The sequence below is a fragment of the Chlamydotis macqueenii genome, chromosome 22 (genome assembly GCF_036417535.1).
Source record: "Chlamydotis macqueenii isolate bChlMac1 chromosome 22, bChlMac1.mat, whole genome shotgun sequence".
Taxonomy (NCBI): Eukaryota; Metazoa; Chordata; class Aves; order Otidiformes; family Otididae; genus Chlamydotis; species Chlamydotis macqueenii.
In genome coordinates, this window is record NC_141577.1 from 3,077,360 (window position 1) to 3,102,479 (window position 25,120).

The window sequence follows — 25,120 nt, forward strand, 5'->3', positions numbered from 1 at the left end:
CGTTCTCAGCGCGTCCCCGTTTATTGCGGGAGGGGAAAGGAAGGGCGGGAGGGGACGCACACACAGCACCGGCGGAGGGAGCTGGGCCCCCAGGCCTAGGCCCGGCCCGGGCCGGGCCGCCTGCAGGCCCCGTTAGCGCTGCCCGGGCCCCCCGGCACTAAAACGCCCGGCAGTCGTGGAGCTCCTCGGCCCCGCTGATGCGGAGGCCCTGCAGCAAGGGGAAGGTGGCGGGCAGGTCGTCGGGGCAGCCCCCATCCCCCGGGCAGCCGTGAGGGGCGGCCCCGTGGAACCAGAGGTTCTCGTAGGGCTTGGGGCTGGGGCTGGCGTCGAGGAGCAGGGGCTGGGTGGAGCTGGAGCGCAGGTAGAGGCGAGGCCGGACCTGCTGCTGCCCCTTGTACCCGTCGCCCACCACCCGCGCGTACTGGACGGTGTCCCCGCTGCCGCCGGGGCCCCAGCGCGGGCCGGGTCCCTCCTGGCGCACGTAGGGCTGGGGCAGTGCGGGGAAGGTGCTGGTGGTCTCGGTGGCGGGCGGCTGCTTCCCCGCCGCCCTTTCGAGCACTGTGACGGTAGAAATGGTGGCCAGGCCGGGCTCCCTCACACCGGGGACCTGCAGAGGCTCCTGGAGGGACGGCGTGTGGTCACGGGCTGTCTGCGGGGTGCAGCCCACCCTTCCCAGCACCGCACGAGGGAACCACCCTGCGTCGCTGTTCCCCATCCCAGCGTGGCCTCGTGTGCCGTGCCCGCGTGGGGAGCAGGGTTTTGGGAGGAGGAGCGGCCGTCCAGGTCTCACCTGCTGCAGCTCTGCCGGCACCCACTTGCCCAGGCTGCTGTTGGCGGGGTCAGGGACGCTGGGCCAGAACTGCTGCTTCACCCTGGCGATGACAGGACGAGGGGGCTCAGCGAGGGGGCCCAAAACCGGCCAGTCCAGCCCAGTACAGGGCCGGTCCAGCCCGCGGCAGCTCTGGGTACTCACCGCCCGTTCTTCTGGAAGCAGATGAGCAAAAGGATGAGCAGGACAAATACCAGCCCCAGGGTCAGGAAGAGGAACTGGATTTCGGTGTCGTCTGGAAAGCGGGCAGGGAGAGGGTCACAGAGGGAACCGTGGTGGGGCGCTCCTGCTGCGTTGTGCCGCGAGGCCGGGGCCGGACCGAGGGTCTGGCGGGTCCCCTCCCGTCCCTGCACCCCCCTCACCTAGCACTGTGGTCACCAGGGTCAGGCTGGTGCCGTTGGTGCCGCCGGCCGCCGTGGATGCCATGATGTGCACTTTGTACAGGGTGGAGGGCTTCAGCTCCCGGATGACGAAGGAGCTGAGAGAGGGATTCACGGCCGCGCCTGGGGAAACGCGGGGGCTGTTGGCGCATCAGGGGCTGTTCTGCTGGCGGGGGGTCCCATACGGGGGACCTGACCCTCTGTGACGAGGGCGCGGAGCCTGCTGCCATCCACGCCCCACACGGCGAGGCAGGAGGGAGGGCAGGGCCGACGGGCGCGCGGGCAGGACTCACTGGACACGTCCGCGGTGCTGTTGGCCCAGAAGATGGTGTAGCTGGTGATAAAGCCGTTCCGCATCTCAACCGGCACCGGGTCCCAGCACAGCTCGGCTTCGGACTTGCTGATGCTCCTCAGGTGGAGCTTTGGGGCGCAGGACGGCGCTGAAATGGAGCGGGACAAGCGACCGGGCGCTGTGCAGAGCTGCTGCCCCAGGGTGGGGGACCGACGCGGGGGGGATGCACTGGGTGGTCAGCCCCACTCCGAGGTGTGGGTGTCAGGCCCTGCCCCGCACCGTGCCCCCGTTGAAAGGCAAAGGCCCGGCGGCGTGGGGCGAGGGCGGCTGCTGGGAGCGGCGTGCACGTACCCTTCTGCCTGGAGTAGGCTGCGGCGTGGACGGGCGCCCCCACGGCGTCCTTGTAGAGGGGGTACACCGAGATGTTGTACCGCTGGAAAGGCTCAATGACGTCTGCAACGGAGAGCAGAGCGGGGGCCAGGGCTTTGGGGCTCTGGCTCCCGAGAGCCGCTGGCTGCCCTGCGTACGCCCCACAGCGCCGGCCCCCCTGCCCCGTGCCGTACCCCGGGAGCAGATCCAGAGAAAGGAGGGAGGGTGGGGAGTGGGCTGGGGACAGGGTTTGGTGCTGGGGCACTCAGGAGGGCTGCCAGGCCCCGGTTCACCCCACACAGCCGACCAGGAGGGCGGGGACCCCCGGCAGCCCCCAGCTTACCCCGGATGAGGGCTGCGGTGGCAGCCCCGTCGCGCTCCATCTGCCAGCAGGCGCTGCAGTGGCTGGGCTCCGAGGACACCCGCTGCCACTCCAGGACGTAGGCGGCTGGCGGGGCCGGCGGTGCCTCCCAGTGCACCCAGAGGCTGCGATCGCCCCCGGGCACGGTCCAGAGCCTGGCCAGGGGCTGACCTGTGTGGGGACAACCAGTCAGGGTGATGGGAGAGGCGAGCATCCCCACCGCATCGCCACCCCCGTGCCCCCCAGCGCCTGCCCTGCTCCTGGCTGTGCACCCCGCGAGCAGCCCGTTCCGGAGCCCTCCGGTCGCACGCCCAGGGAGGTGCCTCCCCCGCAGCAAGGCGAGGGAGCGGCACCCAGTTTGAGAATTTGCAGAGATGCCAGGGGGTGAGCAAACACGGAGGTTTTGGACCACGGGAGGTTTGCACTGCCCTCACCTTTCCTCTCCAGGAGGACGACCTCGGTCGCTGCCGACTCGCCAGCGGCGTTGTACACTGACAGATGGACCCTCCTGGTCCCCGCCGGCGCCGAGAAGTTGCACTGGGTGTGGGTGGTGTTGCAGATGGTGAGGGGGTCCCTTCCCCTCCTCCTGGGGCTCAGGGTGACGTGGTACCCCAGCACTCGCCCGTTCGCCTCCTGCCGCCGCGGGGCCTGGGTGCAGGCAGGGTGTGCGGGGATGCTCGGTCCCCAGGGCGACGCCCCGGCAGCCACCGTGTCCCCACCGCCCGCCCGTGCTCACCTTCCAGCGCAGCTGCACCTCCAGCCGCCTGCCTGCCCCGGCCGGCCGAGCGCTCCACCACGCGTCCAGCTTCCCCGTGGGGGCTGCGACAGGAGGGCAGGGAGCTGAGAGGGGCAAGGGTGGCCGTGCCAGCGCCGCTGTGCCGCCTGGCCGGGCAGGACCCCCCGGGTGACTCCGCACTCACCTTTCTCGTGGGTGGTGTAGTTCCTGCCTGGGCTCCACTCGCTCCAGTAGCCCTGTGCTGAGCTCCGCCGGCACCGCAGCTGGAAGTGGTACCGCGTGCCGAAGAGGAAGCCGCAGCGCTGCGTGGTGCCGGCCTGGCCGACGATGCCGGTGACCTGATGGCAGCCGGAGCGAGGGCTGTGCTGGCTCCTGCCTCGAGCAAGGGGACTGCGGGGGCGCAGCCAGCACAGGGTCCAGGCCTGGTGCGGGTGCTGCGAGGGGGCACCGTGCCGTCCCCCTCCCACGCGGGCGCCCCGCCGCTCCCATGGCAGAGCTCAGAGCCGAGATGGTCCCAGCTCCTGCTCGCTCGCCCTCCCCGGTCCCGCTGCCCCAGCATCACTGACCAGAGCCCAGGCGGGGTCTTCGGGTGCCCGGTAGCGCAGTTCGCACTCCAGCTCCATGTGCGCGTTGCTGCGGGCCACCTCCCAGGCCAGGGCGATGCAGTCGGTCTGGAAGGGGATGGACTGGATGCTCTGCAGGGCCGGGGGGTCCAGCTTGGCTGGAGGAAGAGCCGGGGACAGAGCTGGAGAGGTGCTGCGGTGGGCGGCGCGTGGGGCCGTGGCCTCGCAGGGGGCCATTGTTAATACCACGAGCCACAGCCGAGGTGTTGGCCGGCCCATACCCGAGGCGAGGATGGGGAGAAACCACTCCAAAACATTTAGGAGAACGGCTCATGGCAGGAGACAGGAGCCAGAGCGTGCCACTGCCCGGGACACAGGGCGATGCTTGGGAGCACGGCACCGGCACTGCTCTGCAGCCCGAGCTCCAGGCGGGGTTAACGCCCGCACAGGAAAAACAGATCCCGCGGGACCCAGCAGCGGCTGGTCCACGGCCAGGAAAGCCACACGTTTGTGTCTGCTGAGGGGTGAGAGCCCAGCACGGCCACGGAAGAGCTCAGCTGGTTGGTAGCAGCCCTTCCCTGGGTGCAGAGCAGGGAGGACGAGTTGCAGCGGCTGGGAAGGTTCCTTTCATGAATAGTTTATAGAAGCTGGATGTATTATTGATAGACCTTCTGAATAAATGGGTAATCAATTGCTGGAGAGAGTTGCAGAGTGCAGCAGGTCAACCGGCAGCTCGTAACCTGCTGCTCAGTCTGTAACACGGCTTTGGCACTTATTCATCCCGGCAAGGCGTTTGTCGCGGGAGCCTGCCCGTAAAATATGACCTAAGAGCCCAGCGCGCTGTAACGGCACTCTAATGCCCCTCTCTCACCGCTGATGAGCTTCCCCGGCCCCTGACCTCCGCGCGAGGCAGGCGGCGCTGGCCGTCACTCACCAACGTCCATGGGGTCGATGAAGAGATGCTCGGACTCGGCCGTGCCCAGCGCGTTGGCGGCAGACACCCAGATCTCCATTTGCCGGTAGAGCTGGAGCAGCCGGCGTGGCACTGTGCAGTGGCTGCGGCCGCCTTGCGGGGTGCAGCCCGTCACCGCCTGGGCTCTGCTCCTGCGGTGGCGAGATGGGTGGGCTCAGGGGGACCCTCCAGCCGAGGACAAGGCTTGCCGTGCGGTTTGGCAGAGGGCGAGGGCCAGGAGAGGTGGGACAAACACTGGGAACCGTGTCAGCCCCCAGCGCTTACCTGGCACACTTCAGCGTGGTGCTGGTGGGGAGGTGGCTGTCGGCTCCCTGCTCCCACTGGCACGTCAGCCCGTAGTCGCTGAGGTTCAGGACGCAGCTGAGGTTGAAGGGCTTCGCAGGCAAGTCTGGGAGAGAGCGGCCGGGGAAGAGCCTGAGTGAAGCACCCGTCTTGGCTGCCGAGGAGCCGCAGCGCAGTCCGTGCCCAGTGTGCAGAGCCCCGCTGCCACGCCACCGGTCCCCAAACCCACCCTGCCCCACAGCCTCCTCACCGGGCACCGGTGCGCCGGGATGTGGCCGGGCACAGCCCCGGAACGGCCTCCATCAGCCCTCGGCCCCGGCTGCTGCTCCCACCCCAGCGGCTTTGCCTGGCTCACCCGGGCACACGCGCGTCACTTGCAAACCCTGGTGCCAGGCTGCACCTCTGTCCAGTGCACGTGTGCACGCGTGGGTGACCCGCGGCGGCAGCAGACTTACAGCCCGCCCTGATCTCGACCATGCCAACGCGCTGCTTGGTCCCGTTCCACTCCACGCAGCACCACAGCTTGGCCTGCGTGCGGTTGAACTGGGGCAGGGTGAGGTTGGACACCTCCGTGCCTCCCGGGCCCTGGTGCTGGCTCCCGGCCACGGGCTCGTTGTCCAGCATCCAGGCGATCCGGACCTTCCCCTGCTCCAAGCCGCGGCAGAGCTCCCTCCGGATGGTGCAGGATGCCGTGACGGTCGAGCCCAGGGGCACAACGGGTGAGCCCACGGCCACCGAGGCACAGCCCAGGGTCCCTGCAGGCAGGACAAAATGCGTCACATCCAGGGCACGGCCACGATGAAGCCCTCTCAGCTCCTTGGTGCCCAGGCAGGACAGAGGGACGAGCACCTCTTCCCTTAGACGGGCCCCCCGGCCGCTGGAGAGGAAGAGCCGGGCGTTGGGCAAGCCTGCCGGCACGCGCCGGGCCCCATCCTGCCGGTGCCAGCCGTGCCACCGGCACTCCTGCCCGCAGCAGCCCCCGCGCACCGTGAACCCGGCCGGTCAGGACGGGCAGCGGGTGCACAGGGGTGGCATGGGGCATGCAGCTGCGGGCCAGGGTGGGCCCCACTCACCGCCCGGGCAGAGGAGCAGGAGCAGGGAGAGCCGCAGCAGGAAGGGTGTCCTGGCACCACGCCTGGCCATGGTCTGCTCCGTGGCATTGGCATCACCTGGAACGGAGAGAGCAGCTCGTCCTGACGTGGGTCAGGAAGGGGCTGGGGACCAGGCGGGCTGGACAAGCCGCGTTGCCAGCGTCACAGATGCTTCCTGGAGCAAAATGTCCTTTTGCTGTCAGAGATAGCCTCTCCCCCGCAGCCCTTCTGCAGCTCCGACAACTCCGCCCCGGGGTCGGGCAGCCCGCGCTGCTGTGGGCGCTGGCGTGGAAAAGCGCAGCGACGAGGCTCTCCGGCCAGGGCCCCTCCGGGACAGCCTGCCGCTGGCTCTGGGCCCCGTGCACCCCGATCCTGGGGCACGATGCCCCGTGCCTGGCCGCAGGCTGATTTTATCTCAGGTATCTTCAGCCTCTGCCGGGCAGAGATTTGCGGTTTCGGGGAGGGGTAGCGCTGGGGCAGCAGAGCTGATAAGCTGAAAGAGGGAACCGAACGAACGACGGCAGCACAGCGGGGCTGGGGATCCTGCCTGCGCCCCCTCCCCTGCGCTGCCCGCTCCGGCTGCACCCCCTTGCCTGCTGCAGCAAATGGCCCCGGGAGCGACGGCGGCCTCTGCACCCGCCCGGCACGCGCGGCTGTCCCACGCAGGGGACAGGGCAGAGCAGTCCCCACAGCCACGGACAAGGCGCTCAGCCGGACCTGAGCACCGCACAGCCCTTCCCTACCTCACCACCATCCCTATCTCACCGCCATCCCTACCTCGCCTCCATCGCTACCTCGCCTCCGCGCGTGGTGCGTCCGGCCGCCGCTCACCGCCCGCTCCGAGCGCCAGCCTCCGGCTCCCGGCAGCTCGCCGCGCTCAGCCCGTTTGCTAACATGCTGCTTTCACCGTTAGTTCCTCAAAACCAGTGCCGTTAATTGCTGTGACTCTCTGAAGAAGGTGATTGCAAAACACTTCCCTGAAGGCTGCACCCGCCTCGCTCGCCGCAGGAAGGAAAGCCCAGCGGCACACACGCATCCAGCAGCGGGAGCAGCGCCCGGCCGCCCACCCTGCCCGCTCCAGCAGCTGGGACGTGGCAAGGCCAGGACATGGCACAGCCAGCTCCTTGCTGTGGCTGCGCCGGGGCCGTGGGGCTGGGGGACATGGCAGGGGGACATGGGCAGGGGGACATGGGGCTGGCCGCCAGCGCGGTGTGGTGCCGCCTGGGTGCGGCTTGCATCGCCCAGCCCGGTCCAGTGTCCTTGCTGGGCACTGACCGTAAGGGACTGGGCTCATCCCTGCATCCTCGTCCCGCCGAGCTTCAGCCCTCTCCTGGGATGTGCCTGCCAGCATCCCTGCCCCAGGGACAGCACCGCTGCCCCTTGCAGCCTGGCCTGGGCTGTCTCCTAAAGCCTGGCCCCGGAGAGGGCTGTCCTGCGCTTGGATTTGACCCAAGTTGTCCATGTTCACCCAGTCCAGCTTGCCCCGGAGCAAGGGTACTCGTGAGATGTCCCAGGGGCAACCCGAGACCCGACCTTCCCACGGGTACCTCCCTGTGCTGACCGTTACCCCGGGTTTTTCAGCAGCCCCTTGCCCAGGGCTCGATGCTGGGATGGCGGGCAGCTCTGCCCACTGGTGCCAGGCTGGCACAGCGGCCCCGGCCGGGGAACCCCGCGTCCCACGGGACGAGACCGGAGCGTGGGGGTAAACAGGGGATTGCCCAACGCGCCACGCACTCGCGGCCTTCGCAACGCAGGCGGCTGTTGTGCAAACAGCTGTTTACTACGGGATTTGTAGCACGCGTTTCACGTCCAGCAGCGTGTTACTCAGCGCTCACGCAACCCCATGCTGGAAACGACAGCGGGGCCAGCGCAGCCCCGACGCCCCGACGTACCCCGGAAGGCAGGGGGGCCCGGGGCCGTGGGAGAGCGGCCTGGGGGGATGCACTCCCAGCATCGCCGGGCACAGAGCTGGGCTGCTGGCTGGAGGGAGATGGCCCGGGACTGCGGCCAGGCGCCTCGCAGCCCTGACAGCCCGAGCAAAGGTTTTTTCCCCCAAATCTCCCCTGCCCAGGACCCCAGCCCCCTGCCCGGAGTGGGCTGGGCTGCTCGCTGGGCTGGGGTACGTGGCCGATTCCCACAGCCGCTGGCCTGGGGTGGGGGAGCTGCCCTTGCAACATTTCCCTGGGGTGTAGCAACCCCCAGTATTTTGGGACGGAAGAGGCTGTTTACCAGCCGGAGCAGGAATATCCGTGGGTAGCCATGGCGACGTGGGCATCACCGTGGGAACCGGAGGGCAGGCACAGCCGCCGACACCCGGCTGGACACAAACAAGCGCTGCCCTTCCTGCGCCCATCGATGGGGCCCCGCCACGGGGTACGCCCGGTGGGACCCCACGTCCTGGTGTGCGGAGGGGACCGCACGTCCCACCCCAGCCCACGCTGGCCCCCGGGCTCGCCTCGCCTGTGCTCTGCAGGGAAAGGGTTTGTCCTCGACGAGGCTCCGAGTGTGCCAATCTATTGGGGCACGGCTCTCAACACCCCTGTACAGCGCCAGGGCCACGGCCGCTTCCTGAGATCCGGGATGGAGCAGACGTGCCCCCACGACAGCGCTCTCAGTTCCCCTTCGGCTCTGAGTCACTCTCCCCAGCCCACGGATCCCATCCCTGGGATGGGACGGGGGGACAAGAGGCAGGGTGCCATCCCTTGCAGGGCACCTGCAACCGGAGCCCCGGGTCCCGGCCAGCCCGGCGGAGCGGCTTTGGAGGGGCTAGGGCAGGAGGACGCGCAGGGAGGAGGCTGTCAGGGTGGGAGAGAGCCGGCCGGGCGATGGAGAGTTCTGTGGGATGAGGCTGTGGCAGCGCAGAGGCAGGAGGTGAGACCAGGCCATGGTGCGGGACAGAGCAGGGGACACAGGTGGGAGCAAGGGTGGGTGCTCGCGCCCCGGACGAGGCACAACTCAGGGTGAGCATGGAGCAGGGGGCTCCCAGCCTGTGGCGCAAGAGCCACCCCCGGCCTGGGGCCGCCCAGCGAGTGGGAAGGGGAAAGGGGAAGCGGCCGCGGGGCTTTTCCTGGGTTGCAGCGCGTGGGACGAGGACCGACGATGGCACCGGGTGGGTGGGCAGCTCACCAGCTCGGCCGGACCCCTCAGGCAGCTCTGCTCGCGATCCACACGTAGCGCCGGAGGTGACAGACAGGGACAGATCCGGAGCCTTCCGGCACAGCCACCGCTGCCCCGGGGCAGAGCGGGTCCCGTCGCAGGGGAGGTGTGAAGCGGCTCCATTCCCCGGCACAGCTGCCGAAGCTCCCGCCGGGCTCCGAGTGTGCCACAGGGTGGGGGGGCAGCGGGACCCCCATGTGCCCCGCTGCTGCCGAGCCACCCGCTGCCGCCCCGGCGTCCCGGGCCCAGGGCAGCAGGGCCGGCAGAGCCCCGCCGACCAGCGCCGCCCTCCCGCCGCTCCCCAGGTCAAGGGCTGGGGGTCGTCAGGTGCCTCCATCTCTCAGGCGCCGCTGATTTAATCCCTGCTGGGCAGATCATTGCTGTTGAGCAGAGTAAAATAGGTTACCAGCTCGTATCAGCTCAGCTGTCAGCAAGAGCCGGCCTCCCTAAAGAGATTTTCCCTTTCTTCTTTTCATTCTCTAAAAAAATAAAACGTCACCAGCCATGTAAGATGCAAGATCCAAGTGCAAAATCTGCTGCGGTCTCTAATGGATGAGGAGAGCTGTTTAATTGCCGCCCGACGTGATTAATTCAAGCAAACCACCTTGTTCAACTCGTCAGCAACGCGGAGGGAGCGGCGGGCTCCTGGCCAAGCTGCCCTGGGGCGGGCAGAGGTGGTAGGGAGGGGACCCTCCACTCGGGACGGCAGCACGGGGGGACGCAGAGGGACAGAGGGGAGCCCGGGCTGCCAGCACGGAGCCACCCCAGGGAGGGGAGCGGCCGGGACCCTCTGTGTCCACAGGCTCCGGTCACCCTGTCCCCAAGCACCAGGGATGCCCGTGCGGAGCCACGGCCGGTGCCCGTCCCGCCGTGTGCCACCGCCCGGCTCCCTCCCAGCGAGGTGGCTGCAAATCAGAGAGAATTTATTACCGGGGTCCGAGAGGCTGACCTTGAACAAGGCTCCTAGCACGTTACTGTAATTAATGAGACAGGAGGATTAATTTTCTGTGTAGTAGGGATCTGGGGAGTCCCTTGTGGGCACCGGGAGGGGGAGGACGGTGCGAGGGGCAGCGAGCTGCCTGCGCTGCCTGCCGTTATTCATCTCTAAGGATGCCGAGGGGTGCAGCTCCAGCACGGGGGGAGCCGTCCTTCGGGTGGGTGGGTGAGAAGGAGAGAGGTCTTCCACGGCACCACCTGAAACTCCCCTGGCCCTAAATTACTGGCTCTGATGCCCAGGTGGCTGCAGCAGAGGAATCGCCCCGTGTCCCACGGCCGAGCCCCGTGCCAGCCCCTCGTCCCCCGACAATTCCCACTCCTTTTGCTGAGGCGCTCCGGAGCATCTTCTCCCTCTGCCATTGCTGAAAACAAATTTCCCTTCAATGCCGCCCCTCACCAGACCAGCTGGGCAGGGGGATTTTCATGCCCCCCCTGCCCGTGACCGCGGTGCCAAGCAGCACATCTGATCCCAGCTGCCAGGGCAGCGCGGCCGGCTTCTGACACTTCCCGGCAATCAGGCTGCAAGCACAGCGCTATTATTTTTCTGCTCTAATAAACACCCCTGACCATAATAGAAAAAAATCAGCTTTTATCGGGAGAAAAATATATCTGGAGATTATTTACTCAGAGTCAATAGGTGCAAACGGAGGCTGTTAGCCCAGGCAGCCGCGTGCTGTCGGAGTGGCCGGACCATTGCGTGGAAACAGGGAAAACTGCTCCCAACAGACCCCCGGCTCGCTCCCGCTGTGTACACACACCAGCTCGGCCGCTCCGCGCGAGGACCCTCAGGCAGCCCCCACCCAAAATCCGGGAGGGCTTTGGGTGCTGGGGCAATGGGGCCCGGAGCAGCCGTGGAGCGGGAGCTCGGCTCGGAGCTGGCCACCTCGCGTCTGCCAAAGGCTCGGGTCTGCAAGGGCGAGAGATTCATGGTCGATTGAGCTGCAGCTAATCACAAAGGGCAATTAAATGGCTGCTTGAGGGCTATAAACATCACCGATTTAGATCCAGTGACACACGGAAATCGGAATCCAACCAAGCAGCCTCCCGAAGTGCTTTACTCCCCATTATTTTCATTAGCTGGCTTCTAATTTGATTTGTCCCTCTCCTGCTGCTGGCTTTTTCCACGGCCAAGAGGAGCCACAAATGAAACACCCTCAAACTCACAAACCCCGGTGATATCCTCGCGGGTCCAGGGTGACGCAGCTCCTCCGGCTCCCCAAGAGCGGCTGCGTTTGTGCCCTGCGAGAGGGGGCTGAGGGGTCGGGGTGCCCGGGCTGTCCCCGCTGGCGAGCCCCTGGCATGGTCCCGTGACGCTGCCGGAGTCACCGTGGGCATGGGGACAGAGCCCTAAGCTGCAACCCAGGCAGGGGACACCCCATCCCTGCATGCCAGGGACGTCACCTCCGCTGCTGCTGTCACACGCCCGGGCTGGCTGGTTTTCTGCAAATCCCAATGAGTTTCACTGGGATTGTGACAAGACAGATTAAGGTCTTTCCCCTCCAATCCGCTCTGCCGTGAGGCTGAGCGGGGGGAGCAGCAGGTGATGCTGTGGCCGTGTCCCTGCAGACCTCTGTCCTGCGGCTCTGCGGGGTCCCACGGGCCGGGATGCTGCGCTGAGCAGCACCGGGGACGCTACGGGCACCGGCAACAGTCCCGCTGCAAGCCCTTGGCCCAGCCTGGGAAGAGTCCCCAAGGCTGACGCTGTGCCCATGGGACCGCAGCCGGGACGGTGCCGCCGCCGCGTTTCTTTGCTCACGAGCGGGGAGCTCGAGGCGAGGGCCCCAGGGCCGGCATCGCCGCCGGCATCATCGCCTCCTGCGCGCCCCGCGCCGCGCTGACGTCCTCCCCCCATTATCTGCAATTTCCTTGAAAGCTGTCAGGCTTTGCCGGGGCGCCTTTGCAAATGAAGAGAGAAGAAAACAACCAGATCGGCACTTATTCCACTAGAAATTAATCCCCCCCTTCTTATTTAAAGGTATCAGTGAATGAGGCCAAGTTGTTAAGTGACAAAAGAAAAATGATTCTTGCCTTCCAGGGTTATTAAAATCATGTTCTACAATTTTAGCAGCCACAAGGAAGCCCAGATAATGACAGATGATGATAATACATCTCCAGCACAGCCTGCTCTGTAATGATACTGCCCATATCTCTTGTATTACCACCAATTACTCAGTGAGTAAGTATAATGAAAATGTACATCCATTCTGGGGAGCTGCATTTGCTGCCTCTGAATCCAACTGCTCCCTCTCCCAACCGGTGAAGGAGGCGGCTGCGGCTCGCTGCTGGCCAGAGCCACCGCTGCGCCCGGCTCTGCGCCGGGGCTGGGGGAGCCAGCGCTGTCCCGGGATGGGAACAGGGCCTGCCGCGGGTGTGGGGAGCCCCTCGCCCCGGCCGTGTGCCGCAGCGGGGACGGGAGCCAGGGGCCTGTGTGGCTGGACGGGCTCTGCGCAGGTCGGACAGGCGGGAGATGCTTGGGAACGCAAATTGCAGGAGGAACCTGGGAAGACACAAAGCAGCACGGATCCTCTTCCCTGTGTGGAGAAAGTCGTTAACATCCAGCCCAGCTGAGGCTGGGGCAGCCCCGCTGAGCTCCCAGCAGCTTTCTCTGCTGCTGAAAAAAATCACTTTGAAAGTCCTCACCCAAGTGTTGGGACAGCATCATCCCGCTCAGCACAGCATCATCCCACTCAGCCCAGCATCATCCCGCTCAGCCCAGCATCATCCTGCTCATCCCAGTGTCATCCCGCTCAGCCCAGCATCACCCCGCTCAGCCCAGCATCATCCTGCTCATCCCAGTGTCATCCCGCTCAGCCCAATGTCATCCCGCTCAGCCCAGCATCGTCCCGCTCAGCACAGCATCGTCCCACTCAGCACAGCATCGTCCCACTCAGCACAGCATCATCCTGCTCATCCCAGTGTCATCCCACTCAGCACAGCATCATCCCGCTCAGCTGCCATCGAAGCCCCGTGTCACCTTCGGGTGGCCGGCGGCAGCAGGATCCCGCACCCACCCACGGTTTCGTGTTGGGGAAAATGCACCCTGGAGCTTTGACACCCTGCGCCGGCGGGCTGTACGCCAGGGCTGGCTGCATCCCACGGCAGCACTTAATCCCATTAAAGCGGAGTGGAAATTGCTCGGATGAAGGCAGCCGTCTGATTGCACACCCGCTCCGCTCCTGCTGCAGCACCCGGGCGCTCAGAGGAGGCGCTCTCTGTGCGAGATTAATACAGATATGCATTTCATCTGGATTCTATTACCTTTCACTTTATTCAGGTCAAAAAGCAGGAGACAACATCTTTTAAGATGAAAACATAATCTTTTGGAAAATTGAAAATATAGATCATTGTTTGGGTAGAGGTGCGCGCGCGTGCTCACTGCCGGTGCCTCCAGAGACCCTCGGCCCACGCGCGGGGGTGGCTGCGCGTGGGCCCCTGGAGCGAAGGAGCATCGCGCGCCGCCGGAGAGGAGTCAGCGAGGGAAGAGCTCCCGAAAAGCTCTGCGTGAGCGTGCACCACACGTGCACGGCCGGCGCGGGGCAGAGACCCTGACCCCACCGAGGAGCCCTGCGGACACCCAGGAGGGGCAAACCCCACCCGACGGGGCCGGGTCCCTGGGAAAGGTTTTTCCTTGGAGGAGACCCCCAAAACCAGTCGGCTCTTTAAGGAGGTCTCCAGGTAGCAGAACTTGCCTCATTATTTCTTAAATTAAAGGCCTTTATTTTTTCATAACTTTGTGCCGTATATACGCGTGTGTTTAATAGATAATTAACGGCCCCTCCATGCTCTGAGCTGCGTTACTGCAGAATGCCCATTACCTCCCCCAAACAGATTGCACGCCGTAGCACAATTTTAAATGAGTTATTAAAGGACATAGGTGCATCTATTAATTATTTCATAAATATTAACGAGCCTTGAATGGCTGGAAGCCTGGAATAACATGTTCCCAGAGAGTGAATTTTTAAAAAGGTTGTTAGCCACACTGACCGCCGGGCTGGTGGGAGCCGACACGGCTGCAAACGGGAGCACGCTCCGAGTCGGTGCTCAGATCCCTCGGCAAAACCCCCGGCTGCACGGAGATGGCGTACAGAGGAGCTGCCGGGAGCGGTGATCCCCGGGTGAGCTTCTCCCAAACCGAATGGCCATGTCTTGGGCTCACCGGGGTGAATCCTGCTGTGATACACTGAGGAGAGCGGGTGGTGGGGATACAGAGCAAAAATCCACGCCCGCACCCAAGCTCGTTGGGAGCTACGCGGCTCTGGAAACCAGTGTGCTGCATCACGCACGCGTTACCAGCCAACATAAATCATGGGAACAGGGCACTGACCTGGAGGGAGGGACGCACAGGGAAAACCCTGAAATGAAGCATTGCCTTCTCCTCTGGCAAGCCAGAGCTAAACGGAGGATGGAGCCGGGATCAGCCAGGACACGGGCGATGCTTCGGGTGGGTCACGCCTCCCGCCAGCACAAAGCGGGGTCCAGGCTCCCTCAGCCGCGCAGGTCAGCACCTTTCAGACAGCCCAGCGCAAGGGCAGCCCCGTCGTGGCTCCGTAAATCGCCCTGCGCCCACTCCCGCTCATTAACCAGCCCAGCTGCGGCAGCGCGCAGAGTTATGGAATAATTATCCTGCATTAGCGGCGCTCCCGGCAGCTGGTAATGCCAGCAGTATATCTGCCTCTCCCTGGGGCGTATTTAGCCTGCGCTTCCCTTTCATGGAGATTTACGGAGATGTCGCTATCGAGTCCAGGAGAAGTTACGGCCTTGAACCCTGCGCAGCCGAACAGCGCGCACCGGGGCCAAGCTGCTGAGCCAGGGCTCGGCCTCGGACAGGGACCCCTGGGCTGGGTGGGGGAACTGGGACCCCGAACCGCGGGTTTCTGAGCCCCCTCAGAAACGCAACAGTGGGGGCGGCAGCAAGGGCAGCTTGCTGGGGCGCGTCCTGCACCCACCACCGCTCTGCCCGGGGCTGCAGAGAAGGGTCCCCGCACGGGGGTGTGGGGTGGGGTCCCTGTGCAGGGCGGGACCCCTCGGGCTGAGAGGGGCCACCCCAAGCTGGGCTGCCAAAGGGGCTGGCGCCCAGCGGGCGGAGAAGCAGTGACGTCTTTGGAAACCCAGGACGATGCTGATTTATTGGGGCAATTAAAGCTCTTCTGGCCTTTCCTTAGTGGCGTTTGGCATTTAGTTCTTCATGAGCTGCAGCACCTTCTTCCCTGGGAGAAATTTATAGCTATGAATTTTGCAGATCCCAGGAGCGCGTAATTATCTCCTTACATAGAGCGGGAGACCTGACTCGCAGCTCCTGTCCGCAGGGAAGGTGTGCGGCGGCTTCAGCTCCAGGCAGGGGCTTTCCAGCCAGGGAGCCCCGGTGAATTCCCTCCTGCCGGGGCTTTTGGAAGGGAGAAATGCAGAGTCAGACCTCTGGGGTCTGGCGTGCCTTCATTCCACCCTGCAGACTGCCTTTCGCTGCAGAGCATCGCCCCGGGCAGCCCTGGGGTGCAGCATCCCGGCCCCGCCACGAGCCCCGAGCCAGGGAAGCTCCCGCGGCGTCCGGAGCGCAGCCGCTCCTGGATCTGCTCCTGTACCCCGTAACCGACGCTGCTTCATCCCCGACCGGCATTTTATCGCCACGATCAAACAGTTACAGCCTTGGCCTGGCAGCACACCTCCGGAGCAGCTCCAGTATGAATACTGATGGGGCCGCTGGATGCGGGGGGAAGACACGCGCTAATTTAATCAGGGTGACAGGAGCAGGCCTCCCCGGAGGCGCCGCGCTGCCGCTTCCTGACATTAATGTTGCTTTGTGTCACAAGGCATTTTTTAATGTAGCTTGCCAGTGAAATAATCAGCCTTCTCTGGGGGTAAAGAGGAATTTGTTTCTCATCTATTATGATACAGATGTCGCTCCTCAGCTGTCATTAGCGCACAAGAGGAAAGCCGGGGCAACACGTCTGGTATTTCTATAAGTATGACATGGATGAGAAACATATTCCTGCCTTTCAAAGGCAATAAACAACCTCTGTCGTGCGACGTCCCTCGGGGTACACGGGGCTGATGGGTGCTGCGGAGCCCGCTCAGCACCACGGGCTGCGTCCCTGGCTCTTCCCTGAGCTAACGGGGGCTGATCCCCCGCCTAAGCTCAGTGCTGCCAGAGGAGTAGCGTTTTGGGGAGGTCTGGGGGTGCTGGGGCCAGGGCTGAGGCGGGAGCATGGCTGCCCCAGGGACACTTGTGGCCCCGAGCTGTTGCTCAGCGGGTCAGAGCCCTGCATGTCCCCGGCACCGCCTAGCCGAGGGATGCAGGGGAGCCCCAGCCTGGACAGCAGGCAGCTTTAATTACACTGCCCCTCCTCAACAAGTGCAGTAATTAGAGTTAATGGATTGGTTTGCATTAATAAGGTTAAGATACCTCAACAGCCTGGTGGGAGCCGGTTCGCAGCAGCAGGAGCTGGGTCCTGGTCCCAGTCCAGGAGAAGATGCTGGGGGCAGAAGCGGGGCACAACGAAACGCCGAGTCTCTTGCCCTGAGGACCGCCGTAGACATCCTCACCTGCATGAGACACGGGGCAGAGGGGCAGCGCTGGGGGCAGCTCAGGAGCGCATGCTTGAGGCACCCAAAGGACAACACCTTCATAAAGGACAGGACACAGAGACAAGGCTCTGGAGGTCCCTGCGCCCAGGACCCCCATTTCAGCCCTGAGGAGGGGGTTAACCTGTGGGAGGGCACGACGGGAGCCCTGGCAGGGACATCTGGGACCAGAACGGACCCGGTTCCCAGCAGCATCTTGGGGTACTGGGACCTGCCTGCCAGTCCCAGGGGCTGACGTGTGCTGGGGCACTGGGCTGTCCAAAGATCCCCAGATTCAGTGAGTTTTGAAGCTGTCCGCCTGTTCTGCTCCTGACCGGGGATCTGAGGCAGTTTATCAATTTATTTAGCGAGCTTTGCAGCTCACCTTCAAAGCCTCTTGACTCCACAGCGAGCAGCCCTGCTCAATTCTGGTCATGCATCTTTAATCTCAAGTGAAAAACGAGGGTTTTTTTTTTCTCTTTTCACTGTTTGGTTTCAGAGGCAGCGATAACAACATCAAATCTCCTTAAGTGGACACAGAGGGGCAGCTCTTGTCCCCCAAAGGCAGCCGGATCACCCGCCGTGCTCCGCGGCACCGTGCCCAGCCGGGACGAGGGGCGCACAGAGCGATCCCGGACGAGGGAGCGGAGCTGGCCTGTACCCTGAGCAGGGGTGTGATCTTCCCATCACCACCATCCAGGCACCAAGCACTAAGAGGAGCCAGACGAGCACCTGAAGAGCGTTAAATCTGCAAGTCCATCTGCTCTGATGGGGCCTGAAAACTGGGGGGCAGCAGGGAGAGCACCAGCGCTTGGTTGATGCGCTGGTTTGTTTTGGTTTTATTTTATTATCATTTTTTCCAAGAGGAAAAAAATTGCTATGGCAACTTCAGCAGCAGCCGAGCTCCTGGGAGACCGGCTGCAAGTGAAACTTGCCACTCATCACCTGACAATGTTGATCTGCCAGATTTACATAGTAATTAATGTCAAGAGGCAATCTACAATTTGAGCAATCAGAGTTTCTGTGCATAAAGTCAGACTCCACAGACAGCAATTTATAATTGTGGGTAAGAAAGGCATTTAACCCTCGGGGGGGTTCCCCAGGGAGCAGAAGGGCCCGATGCCCGGCTCTCCCACACCCTGACAGCCTGCACGAAAAATCCTTGAACCTCCCCAAGCGCCGGCACCCCCCGCTGAACTCGGGGCTTTGCTCGCTGGGAAAGCCGCAGTCGGAGCCAGGTGGCTCAGGGGACGTGGTTTTGGGAAGGGGCAGTGGGAGCCCTGGAACCTGGAGGAGGGAACGGGGGTGGTCAAGGGGGCCAGGGCAGCTTTCCACCCGTGACCAGCCTGGTGAGGGGCTGCTCCCCGGGACAGGGTTCGGGGTCTGCCTCCCAGAAACGCTGCAAATCCCTGCGCTAAGCTGTTCCTGGAATCTCCTCTGTGAAGAATAAAGCTCCGCTGAATCCCAGCAGCCTTTCTTCTTCCATCCCTTCAGCTGGAGCCAAAAACTTCAGAGGAGGGAAAAAAAAAATCTAATTGATTTCTTCCATATTAACAAGTCAATCACTAGGGTGGGTTTTTTTTTTTAATGACTCATAAGCAAGCTTGACTTGTCTGTTAATTAAATAGCCATCCTCACTCTAATCCGCTGAAAGTTAATCATTTGAGGAATTAAAAGGTGTCAGCGCTGAATACCTCATCATTACAAGTGTGTGCCTGCCCTCGCTGGCAGGAGGAGCTGGGGCACTGCTCAGCACGAGAAAGGGCCAGGACGAGCCACGAGCTCTCGGCAGCTCTGAGCACCCGAAATTCAGGGGTAACAAACTGGTGGTCTTTTTTTTTTTTTTTTTTAGAGCGAGCTTAGTTCCTCTGCTCAGGCTCTTTTGTGTATCATCTAACTTCATACCGATGAAGCTGGTACAATTTAATTTACTGGCTCAGCACACACAACCCATGACCAGCCACGTGCACGCGGCCGATAGCCCAGTCGTGGGATGTGGTGGTCACCTCAGCCACGTGCCCTGGCCAGGGCACTAATCCTGTGCCATCCTCCGCAAAGCTCAGTGCGGCGTTCTCACGGCGCTCGTGCCCGGCGACATGTGTGCTTACCAAGCGGCTGCTGGCACGCGGTGGGACCCGCCCGCGTCCCGCCAGCCAGGACGGCAGCGCTTCGCCAAGCCACACAGGTGACACAGCAGTGTCTGGAATCAGCAGCCCCCCTGCTCTGCTCTCTGGGGACCTATCCCCGGAGGAAGCCTTCTCCTCACAGTCTGAGTGCTGCAGGACACCCAGGGAAGGGCTGGCGGCTACCAGGGCCACGCACAGGGCTGGCACAGCCTCTCCATCACTGCCCGCAGCTGGGTCCTTCCCAGCTGCATGGGAGAAGCTACAGGGAAAAACATGTAAAAAGCAAGCAAAGAAAAATCCCTTCATCTTCTGGAAATCATCTCTCTTGGGTCAAGAACTTTAGGTATAAAAACCCCTTCTGCAGGGTGTCGGCAGGCCACAGACCATGCTGGTCATGCAGAACGAGGGTCAGAGAAATTTTCAAGCCAATTAGAGGCTCCTGCATATTAAACCTTTATTACATATTCCTCAAAACCAGTTCTCCTGTCCCCAAAACATCCTCAGCCGGCCCTACTGCTCCCTTGCCCTCCCCGCTGCTCGCCCAACAGCAGATACTGAGTTCTTGCGTTTCCTGCTTTTCTCACCATTTTGTCAAACTGAACAAGAGGGCAAACAGGATCATCCTGGTGGTGCATGAGGGATGGGGTTTTCTGTTGCCGTGTACGTGGCATTAATCATTTAGTGACATGCTGGCTGCTGGCTTGATGCGAGATAACGAGAGGTAATTAGTTACAAAAATTAGGAGGTGGGCAGATTGCCAGTTGTTTACAGGCACCACGGCGATGGGGGCAGCCAGGAGAATTTACTTTTCTGAGGGACCAAAGCTTGGTTTAACACATCTGGTTCAATTACAGACCAACGGCCAAGCTCTGAGCAGCAGCAGCAGACCGAACAGCACCGGGTCCCTGCCCCAGCTGCAGCGGGACCGTCGGAGCACGGACAGGACCTGACCCCCTGGGAAGGTGGGAACGTGCCCTGGCCCCGCACGGTGCTGGAGCTGCGGGGTCCCAGTTAGCCAGCCTGGACAGAGCATCCCTGGACACACAGCGAGGGTCACCCACACACAACGGTCCTGCTCCCCGTGGCAGCTCCTCCGGCTGAGTTTCCAGAGGGATGTTTCTGGCTGGGCTGCTCTGGGACATCAGCAGCCAGGGTCAGCTCCTCCAAACCCACTCCCACCTCTAGAAAACACTGCGGTCGGGCCCCAGCTCCTGGGATGTCCAGGAGAGAAGAGGCTCTGGGCAAACTGGGGGTCTCACACAGCCCCACGGGCACAGCCCACCCTCCCTGCCCTCGCCCCAGCCAAGAGCCGTGGGGCAGCCCCGCCGCCGCTCAGGAGGGATGCCGTCACCCACGGGAAGCCTTTCCTCCCCGTGTCTCCACCCCACATCTCCATGCCCAGCACTTCACGCTCACCCAGTGCTACAGCCTTCCCACGGCTGGAGCAGGAGGAAGAGAAAGCAGCAAGAAGCAGCTCAGAGGAAACCTTGTGCTTGTCCAGTGGCAGAATTTAAAGGGTTTTCCTCCCCCTCATTCAGGCGTTTCACTGCCAGCAGCTGCAGCACCACGCACATGTGAAAGGTGTTGATGGGTGAGTGGTTGCTGGCAGGGAGCTTCCTGCTGTGGGGTGCTCCCTGCCCAGCCTCCCCAGTAAAGCCCTGTTTCTTGTCACCCTGGCAGGTTGCACTGGGCACCAGTTTGCAAACTGGTGGGCAAAGGGCAAGGAAAGCTGCAAACCACACGCGGAGCTTGGGTTTGCTGCCGCGAGGCGCGGTCTTGCGAGCAGCCGACGGAGCAGAGCCGGTTGGAGCACGGCAGCGCGGGGCGGCCGCGGGGGTGCCGCGGCAGCGGGAACGCTGTGTTTTGGCTGAAGCAGTAACCACGCGTCCCTGGCCGCGTCAGCATGCGCGGCGTCACCCTGCCGGCAGCGCGGCCAGGAAACCTCCCCTCCCCTTAGCGCGCTGTGGAACAACAGCCGAAGGAGCCACTCGATATTTTTCCCTCGTAGACGCAACTGATGTGGGCAGAAAATATCAGCTGCCACTTGGAGAGGGGGGCAGAGGCCAACTCTATTACAGCTGCTGGAATTGGTACGTTTGACACAACGCCGGCCGTAACTTAAACCGGCGTATGAATAATAGAGCGCTGAGCTCATACCCACAAGTGAAATATCTCTGATTTTTATATCGCCTTCTGCACAGAAACACAATCCAAAAGCAATTCCTGGTGTGTCTGGCGAGCTGGCCAGGCTGCAGCCTTTGCTCCCCTCCTCTGCTCCTGCCCCCAGACAAAGAGCCACCAGGTCCCGTCACCGAGGCCTCGAGCCTCTGACTGATCGCTGAGCCAACCCGCACATCATCAAAAGCAACGGCTGTGCCGGGCGCGCGGAGGAGAGGCAGAGCTGCGGGCGGCGGTGGGATGCCGTCCCGCTGTGGAGGCCAGCGGGATGGAGGTGCCCTGCGCAGGGATGCTTCCACGCTGTCCCCCCGTCTGTCACCGCCCCAGGCCTTGGCGAGAGCCTGGCACGTGTGGGACCGTTCACGCAGAGGCTCCGGCTCGGCACGGCCGGCGGCTGGGGCGCAGCAGGGCCCGGAGCGTCCTCGCGCGGGAGAGCAGGACCAGCAAACCCCCTCGGCGCGGAGGGGTGCGCAGCGAGGGTGCCAGAATTCGCGCCAGCAGCACGGGATTTCTCAGGAGCCCCGGCTAATCCTCTCGTGACCGAGGAGCTTACGGAGGGATTACAGGGCTGGGGTTGTCCCTGGGCCCCCACACCGCGGTGCGATGGCGTGGCGGCGGCCGGGGAGCCACGCTGTCACAGTGAGGGGGTTGGTTCCCCGTGAGGGCCCGGCCGCTGGGACCAGGTGCCAGGGACCGTGTTAGGAGGTGTAGGGGTGGAATCAGACAGCAGCAGGTGAAGGTGGGAAGCACAGACATTTATTAACTGGAACAAGGCATTAAAGCTTGACGCTCATCCCCTCCACGCAGGCCCGGGCCCAGGGCGTCCCGGGGGAGCGGGCAGCCGAGCGCGGGGAGCACGAACGTTTCCAGGGCCTCACGCCGGCTCCTGCTTGTGGCACTGCTGAAGGCAAAGGAATCAGCACAGGCTGATCTGAAATCTATATTGCTTGAAAAATGGATTTCAAGCCACCCCCAAACACCAGGGTTTTCAGGTCAGCAGCCGAACTGACAAAATCCGTGGCATCTCCCTCGGTCCTTGTCCCCGGCCTTGGGGACTGGGAGCCTTGGGGGGCACCTGGCCGGGGCTGCCCCTTCCCCGGCAGCCAGCAGGACTGGAAACACCTTTTAAACTGAAATTTACACTTCATTCGGTCATTTAAGGGTTTGTTTACGTCGGTTGGCATGTTTGTTTACATTGTATGATTTGTTTGCTTACACTGCATGATTTGTTTATGTACATTGTATGATTTGTTTATTTACATCACATGATTTGTTTATTTACATTGTATGATTTGTTTATTTACATGGCATGATTTGTTTATATACAGTGTATGATTTGTTTATATACATTTCTATGTTTGTTTGATTTTCTCTGTTTATTTATTCAGCTCACTTCCCTGAACGCCCCCGGTCGCTGCCTGCTGACCTCCAGCAGCAGGAGAGCCCACAGCCCAGTATTGCAGGAGCCCTTGGCAAAGCTGCTCGCAGCACCAGTGTGGCGGGTGGCCCCGTGTCCCGTGTCCGGTGTCCCCTCCCCACCCCGAGCAGCCCCCTCTCCCCAGGACATCACTGGGCCACGCCGCTTTGCAGCACAGCTTCGCCTCCCTCCTGCGCGTGGCATAGACAAACACCACTCTCAGTCGAAGTCCCCCAGTTCCTGGTCCGGTTTTGGGAGCACACACGTCTGTGGATCTGGCCCCCGAGCCATGGCACGGCAGGCACGCGCCGGTGAAGGGGACGGTGCAGCCTGTCCTGCTGGGACAGCTGGAGCCCGATATTGGAAATAAAGGAGGCAATGTTGGGGCGCATCCCACCCCCTGCACCCCTGCCCAGCCCCTTCCATGGAAATTCTTGAGGAGTAACTGCAAAATCCTCCGGTGCATCAAAACGTTATTAACTCGCCCGCCAAGAGCATGCAGAAATGCAATCCTGGCCGTTTCCCCAAGACCGGGTCAGGGACAATGGAGCTGGATGAGAAGGAATTGCTGCTCCTTGTTGTCGGTTAGGAGATGGTCTTCCAGTCCTTCCAAACTGGTCTCATGTCGGGTTATTCAAACAGACTTTTGAATTTAGAGATAAAGTTGTTTAAAGAGACTTGAAAGCTCTTAGAAAAACTGTGAAAATCTTTCTGTTTAAACATAATTCCTCTCCTGGTGTCAGTGCTTGAGCTCTGCAGTGTGTGTTGTGAACGCCTCGGGTGAAGAGATGCCCAAAGAGCCGGATCCGAGCTCGGCCCTGACGCCCCCCGCTTGCCGCACACGAGCCCTCCCGGCCAGTGCTCAGCGGGGGCAGGCGAGGCATGGTCTGTCTGTCCCGTCCCATCCCATCCTATCCCATCCTGCCCCATCCCATCCCATCCTGCCCCATCCCATCCTGCCCCATCCCATCCCATCCCATCCCATCCCGTCCCATCCCATCCCGTCCCGTCCCGTCCCATCCCATCCCATCCCGTCCCATCCCGCCTCATCCTCCCGCAGTGAGGGCAGCCCTGGCCGGGGAGCGGGAGATCGTTGAGGAATCACTGAAGTTCACGTTATAGAAAGTACGGTGTGCTGGCAGAAAATCAATGCTGAAGTATAGCCAGCTTTACTCCCTCTGTTCAATAGCTCTTCTAAGACTGTTTTAAGGTGAAATTATTTAAGGTCGGGGAGGCCAAGTACACACTGGTGAAAATTTCCCTGTTTGAGCTCTTGTGCCCCAATAACAGAGCCTCCTTCCCAGCGCTTGTCATCACCTGCATACTAGCTCATCCTAAATGCAGGAGAATCCGGGGTTCTCCTCCTACCCACGCTCTGAGACACCAAATAAAACACAAAAACCTGCAACACTTGCACTAAACCCACGAGAGGTGGCAGTGCCGGCAGCGAGATTTTGGCCCGTGCTTCACAGCAGCAAATACATCAGGCAGGTAGAAACAATAATCTTATCAAAACACAGGCTTTGCTTCATAAATACGCCCAGGCTGGAGTGAAATACGCCGCTGCGGGAGGAGGGAGAGCCGTCAGCAGAATATTGCGGTTGATTCAGATGCCAATCACAGCCGGGCTGCCGTCACCTCACCAGGCACAAACAGCAACAGGTCCCAGCTCCCGCCTGCGCACGTGAAATCCCTTCCACGACACCGGCGGGGCCGAGTCTCCCCGAGCGCTCCCTCCGTTCCCCACCATTACCCGGGAACGCCCCTCGAAACCTGCAGCCAGGCGGGACCGTGGCCCTGAGAGTGGTTAAACGCAGAAAGGGAAGCTGTGCGGTGCGTTCCCATCAGCCGGTCATCGGCAGTGAATCTCTGGCTGGCTACAGTGACAGCAAATCGCTCATGGAAACAGCATCTTTATTTTGAGTCTGTTAATGTTTTTGTCTAAAGGGCTGCTGCCAAGATAACAGGTTCTTCTTTCCACCAAAACAACAAAATGCATATTCAGAAAGTTTGCAGTTAACTTCTGTGAATTCACACCTTAAGCTGCCAGCAAATTTTTCCCAAAAGCAGGCTGTACTGGGGAAACTGGGCTGTGCCAGGAGCACGCGGGCTGCGGGCGCTCCCGAGGGCGGGGTGTGCCAGGGCCGAGCCCCGCGCCCCATTTCTCGGGGCGCACGCCGACAAGAGCTTTGGCTGTGGAAATTATTTCTCACCCCAATCTGCCCCATTTGACGAGCGAGTCAGAGGGGCCCTGAGCTGGCTCCGTGCCGCCAGCACCCTCAGTCCCGTCTGCCCCGTTTGCATTTCCAGTGAAGCTGAACAGTTTGTTTAAAACCATTTCCCTTTGCTGACTGAGCTGGTTCTTCTTCCTTTTTCCCCGTGTATTCCGGGCGCTGATGGCTGCTCCGCATCAGCCGCATGAGGCAGTGCCTATCGAGTCATCGCCGAAACCAGCTCATTGTCTGATCAGACCTCTCTGATCCGATCTCTCCCCACGCACGTGTTCCCTAATCTCCGTGATCCTACACACGCGCGTGTGCAGCACGACTGCGGGTTCCTTCCCTGTCAGAGGGAATCACTCTTCCCATGGGAAAAGGCTTTTCCTGTCCCTCCCTCCTTTGCAAGGTCACGTTCTTGGGTTTGTCACTCGCCTGTTCACTAATTGAGTTGCTGCTTTCCTCATCCTCATTTGCTACAGGTTAATTTATACAGGTGTTTCATCTCTAATTGGAGATAAAGAGAAGTTTTGCAATGACACACAAAACCAAAAATCCCATCAGAAGCGAGTATCAGTCCCTGAGGAGGTGCAGAGG

General features: G+C 62.1%; 1 protein-coding gene across 3 annotated transcripts; it reads right to left on the minus strand.

The window, feature by feature from the left end:
• Nucleotides 1-2: 2 nt before the first annotated feature.
• Nucleotides 3-6,750, minus strand: CSF3R (colony stimulating factor 3 receptor). 3 transcript variants are annotated; one of them, XM_086765248.1, is made up of 16 exons: nt 6,654-6,750; nt 5,859-5,954; nt 5,241-5,540; nt 4,768-4,891; nt 4,465-4,634; nt 3,534-3,688; nt 3,152-3,305; nt 2,968-3,050; nt 2,666-2,879; nt 2,214-2,402; nt 1,853-1,954; nt 1,503-1,649; nt 1,192-1,332; nt 974-1,064; nt 791-872; nt 3-619 (listed from the first exon to the last, which is right to left on the minus strand). In XM_086765248.1, the coding sequence occupies exons 2-16, from the start codon at nt 5,926-5,928 to the stop codon at nt 158-160; spliced, it is 2,484 nt and encodes an 827-aa protein (XP_086621374.1). In that variant the 5' UTR covers nt 5,929-5,954; nt 6,654-6,750; the 3' UTR covers nt 3-157. The 3 variants fall into 3 exon arrangements, with proteins under 3 accessions (XP_086621374.1, XP_086621375.1, XP_086621376.1); XM_086765249.1 differs by having other exon boundaries at nt 5,859-6,369; nt 6,654-6,739; XM_086765250.1 differs by having other exon boundaries at nt 6,671-6,722.
• Between the last annotated feature and the right edge of the window lie 18,370 nt (nt 6,751-25,120).

What these genes read in the sequence shown, in the direction of transcription:
- CSF3R (XM_086765248.1), bottom strand. Translation starts at nt 5,928, where the DNA reads ATGGCCAGGCGTGGTGCCAGGACACCCTTCCTGCTGCGGCTCTCCCTG. An exon ending in CTACACCACCCACGAGAAAG is followed by an intron (nt 3,051 to 3,151) that starts GTGAGTGCGGAG and finishes CTCCTGTCGCAG; the next exon opens with CCCCCACGGGGAAGCTGGAC. An exon ending in AGCCTACTCCAGGCAGAAGG is followed by an intron (nt 1,650 to 1,852) that starts GTACGTGCACGC and finishes GCTCCATTTCAG; the next exon opens with CGCCGTCCTGCGCCCCAAAG.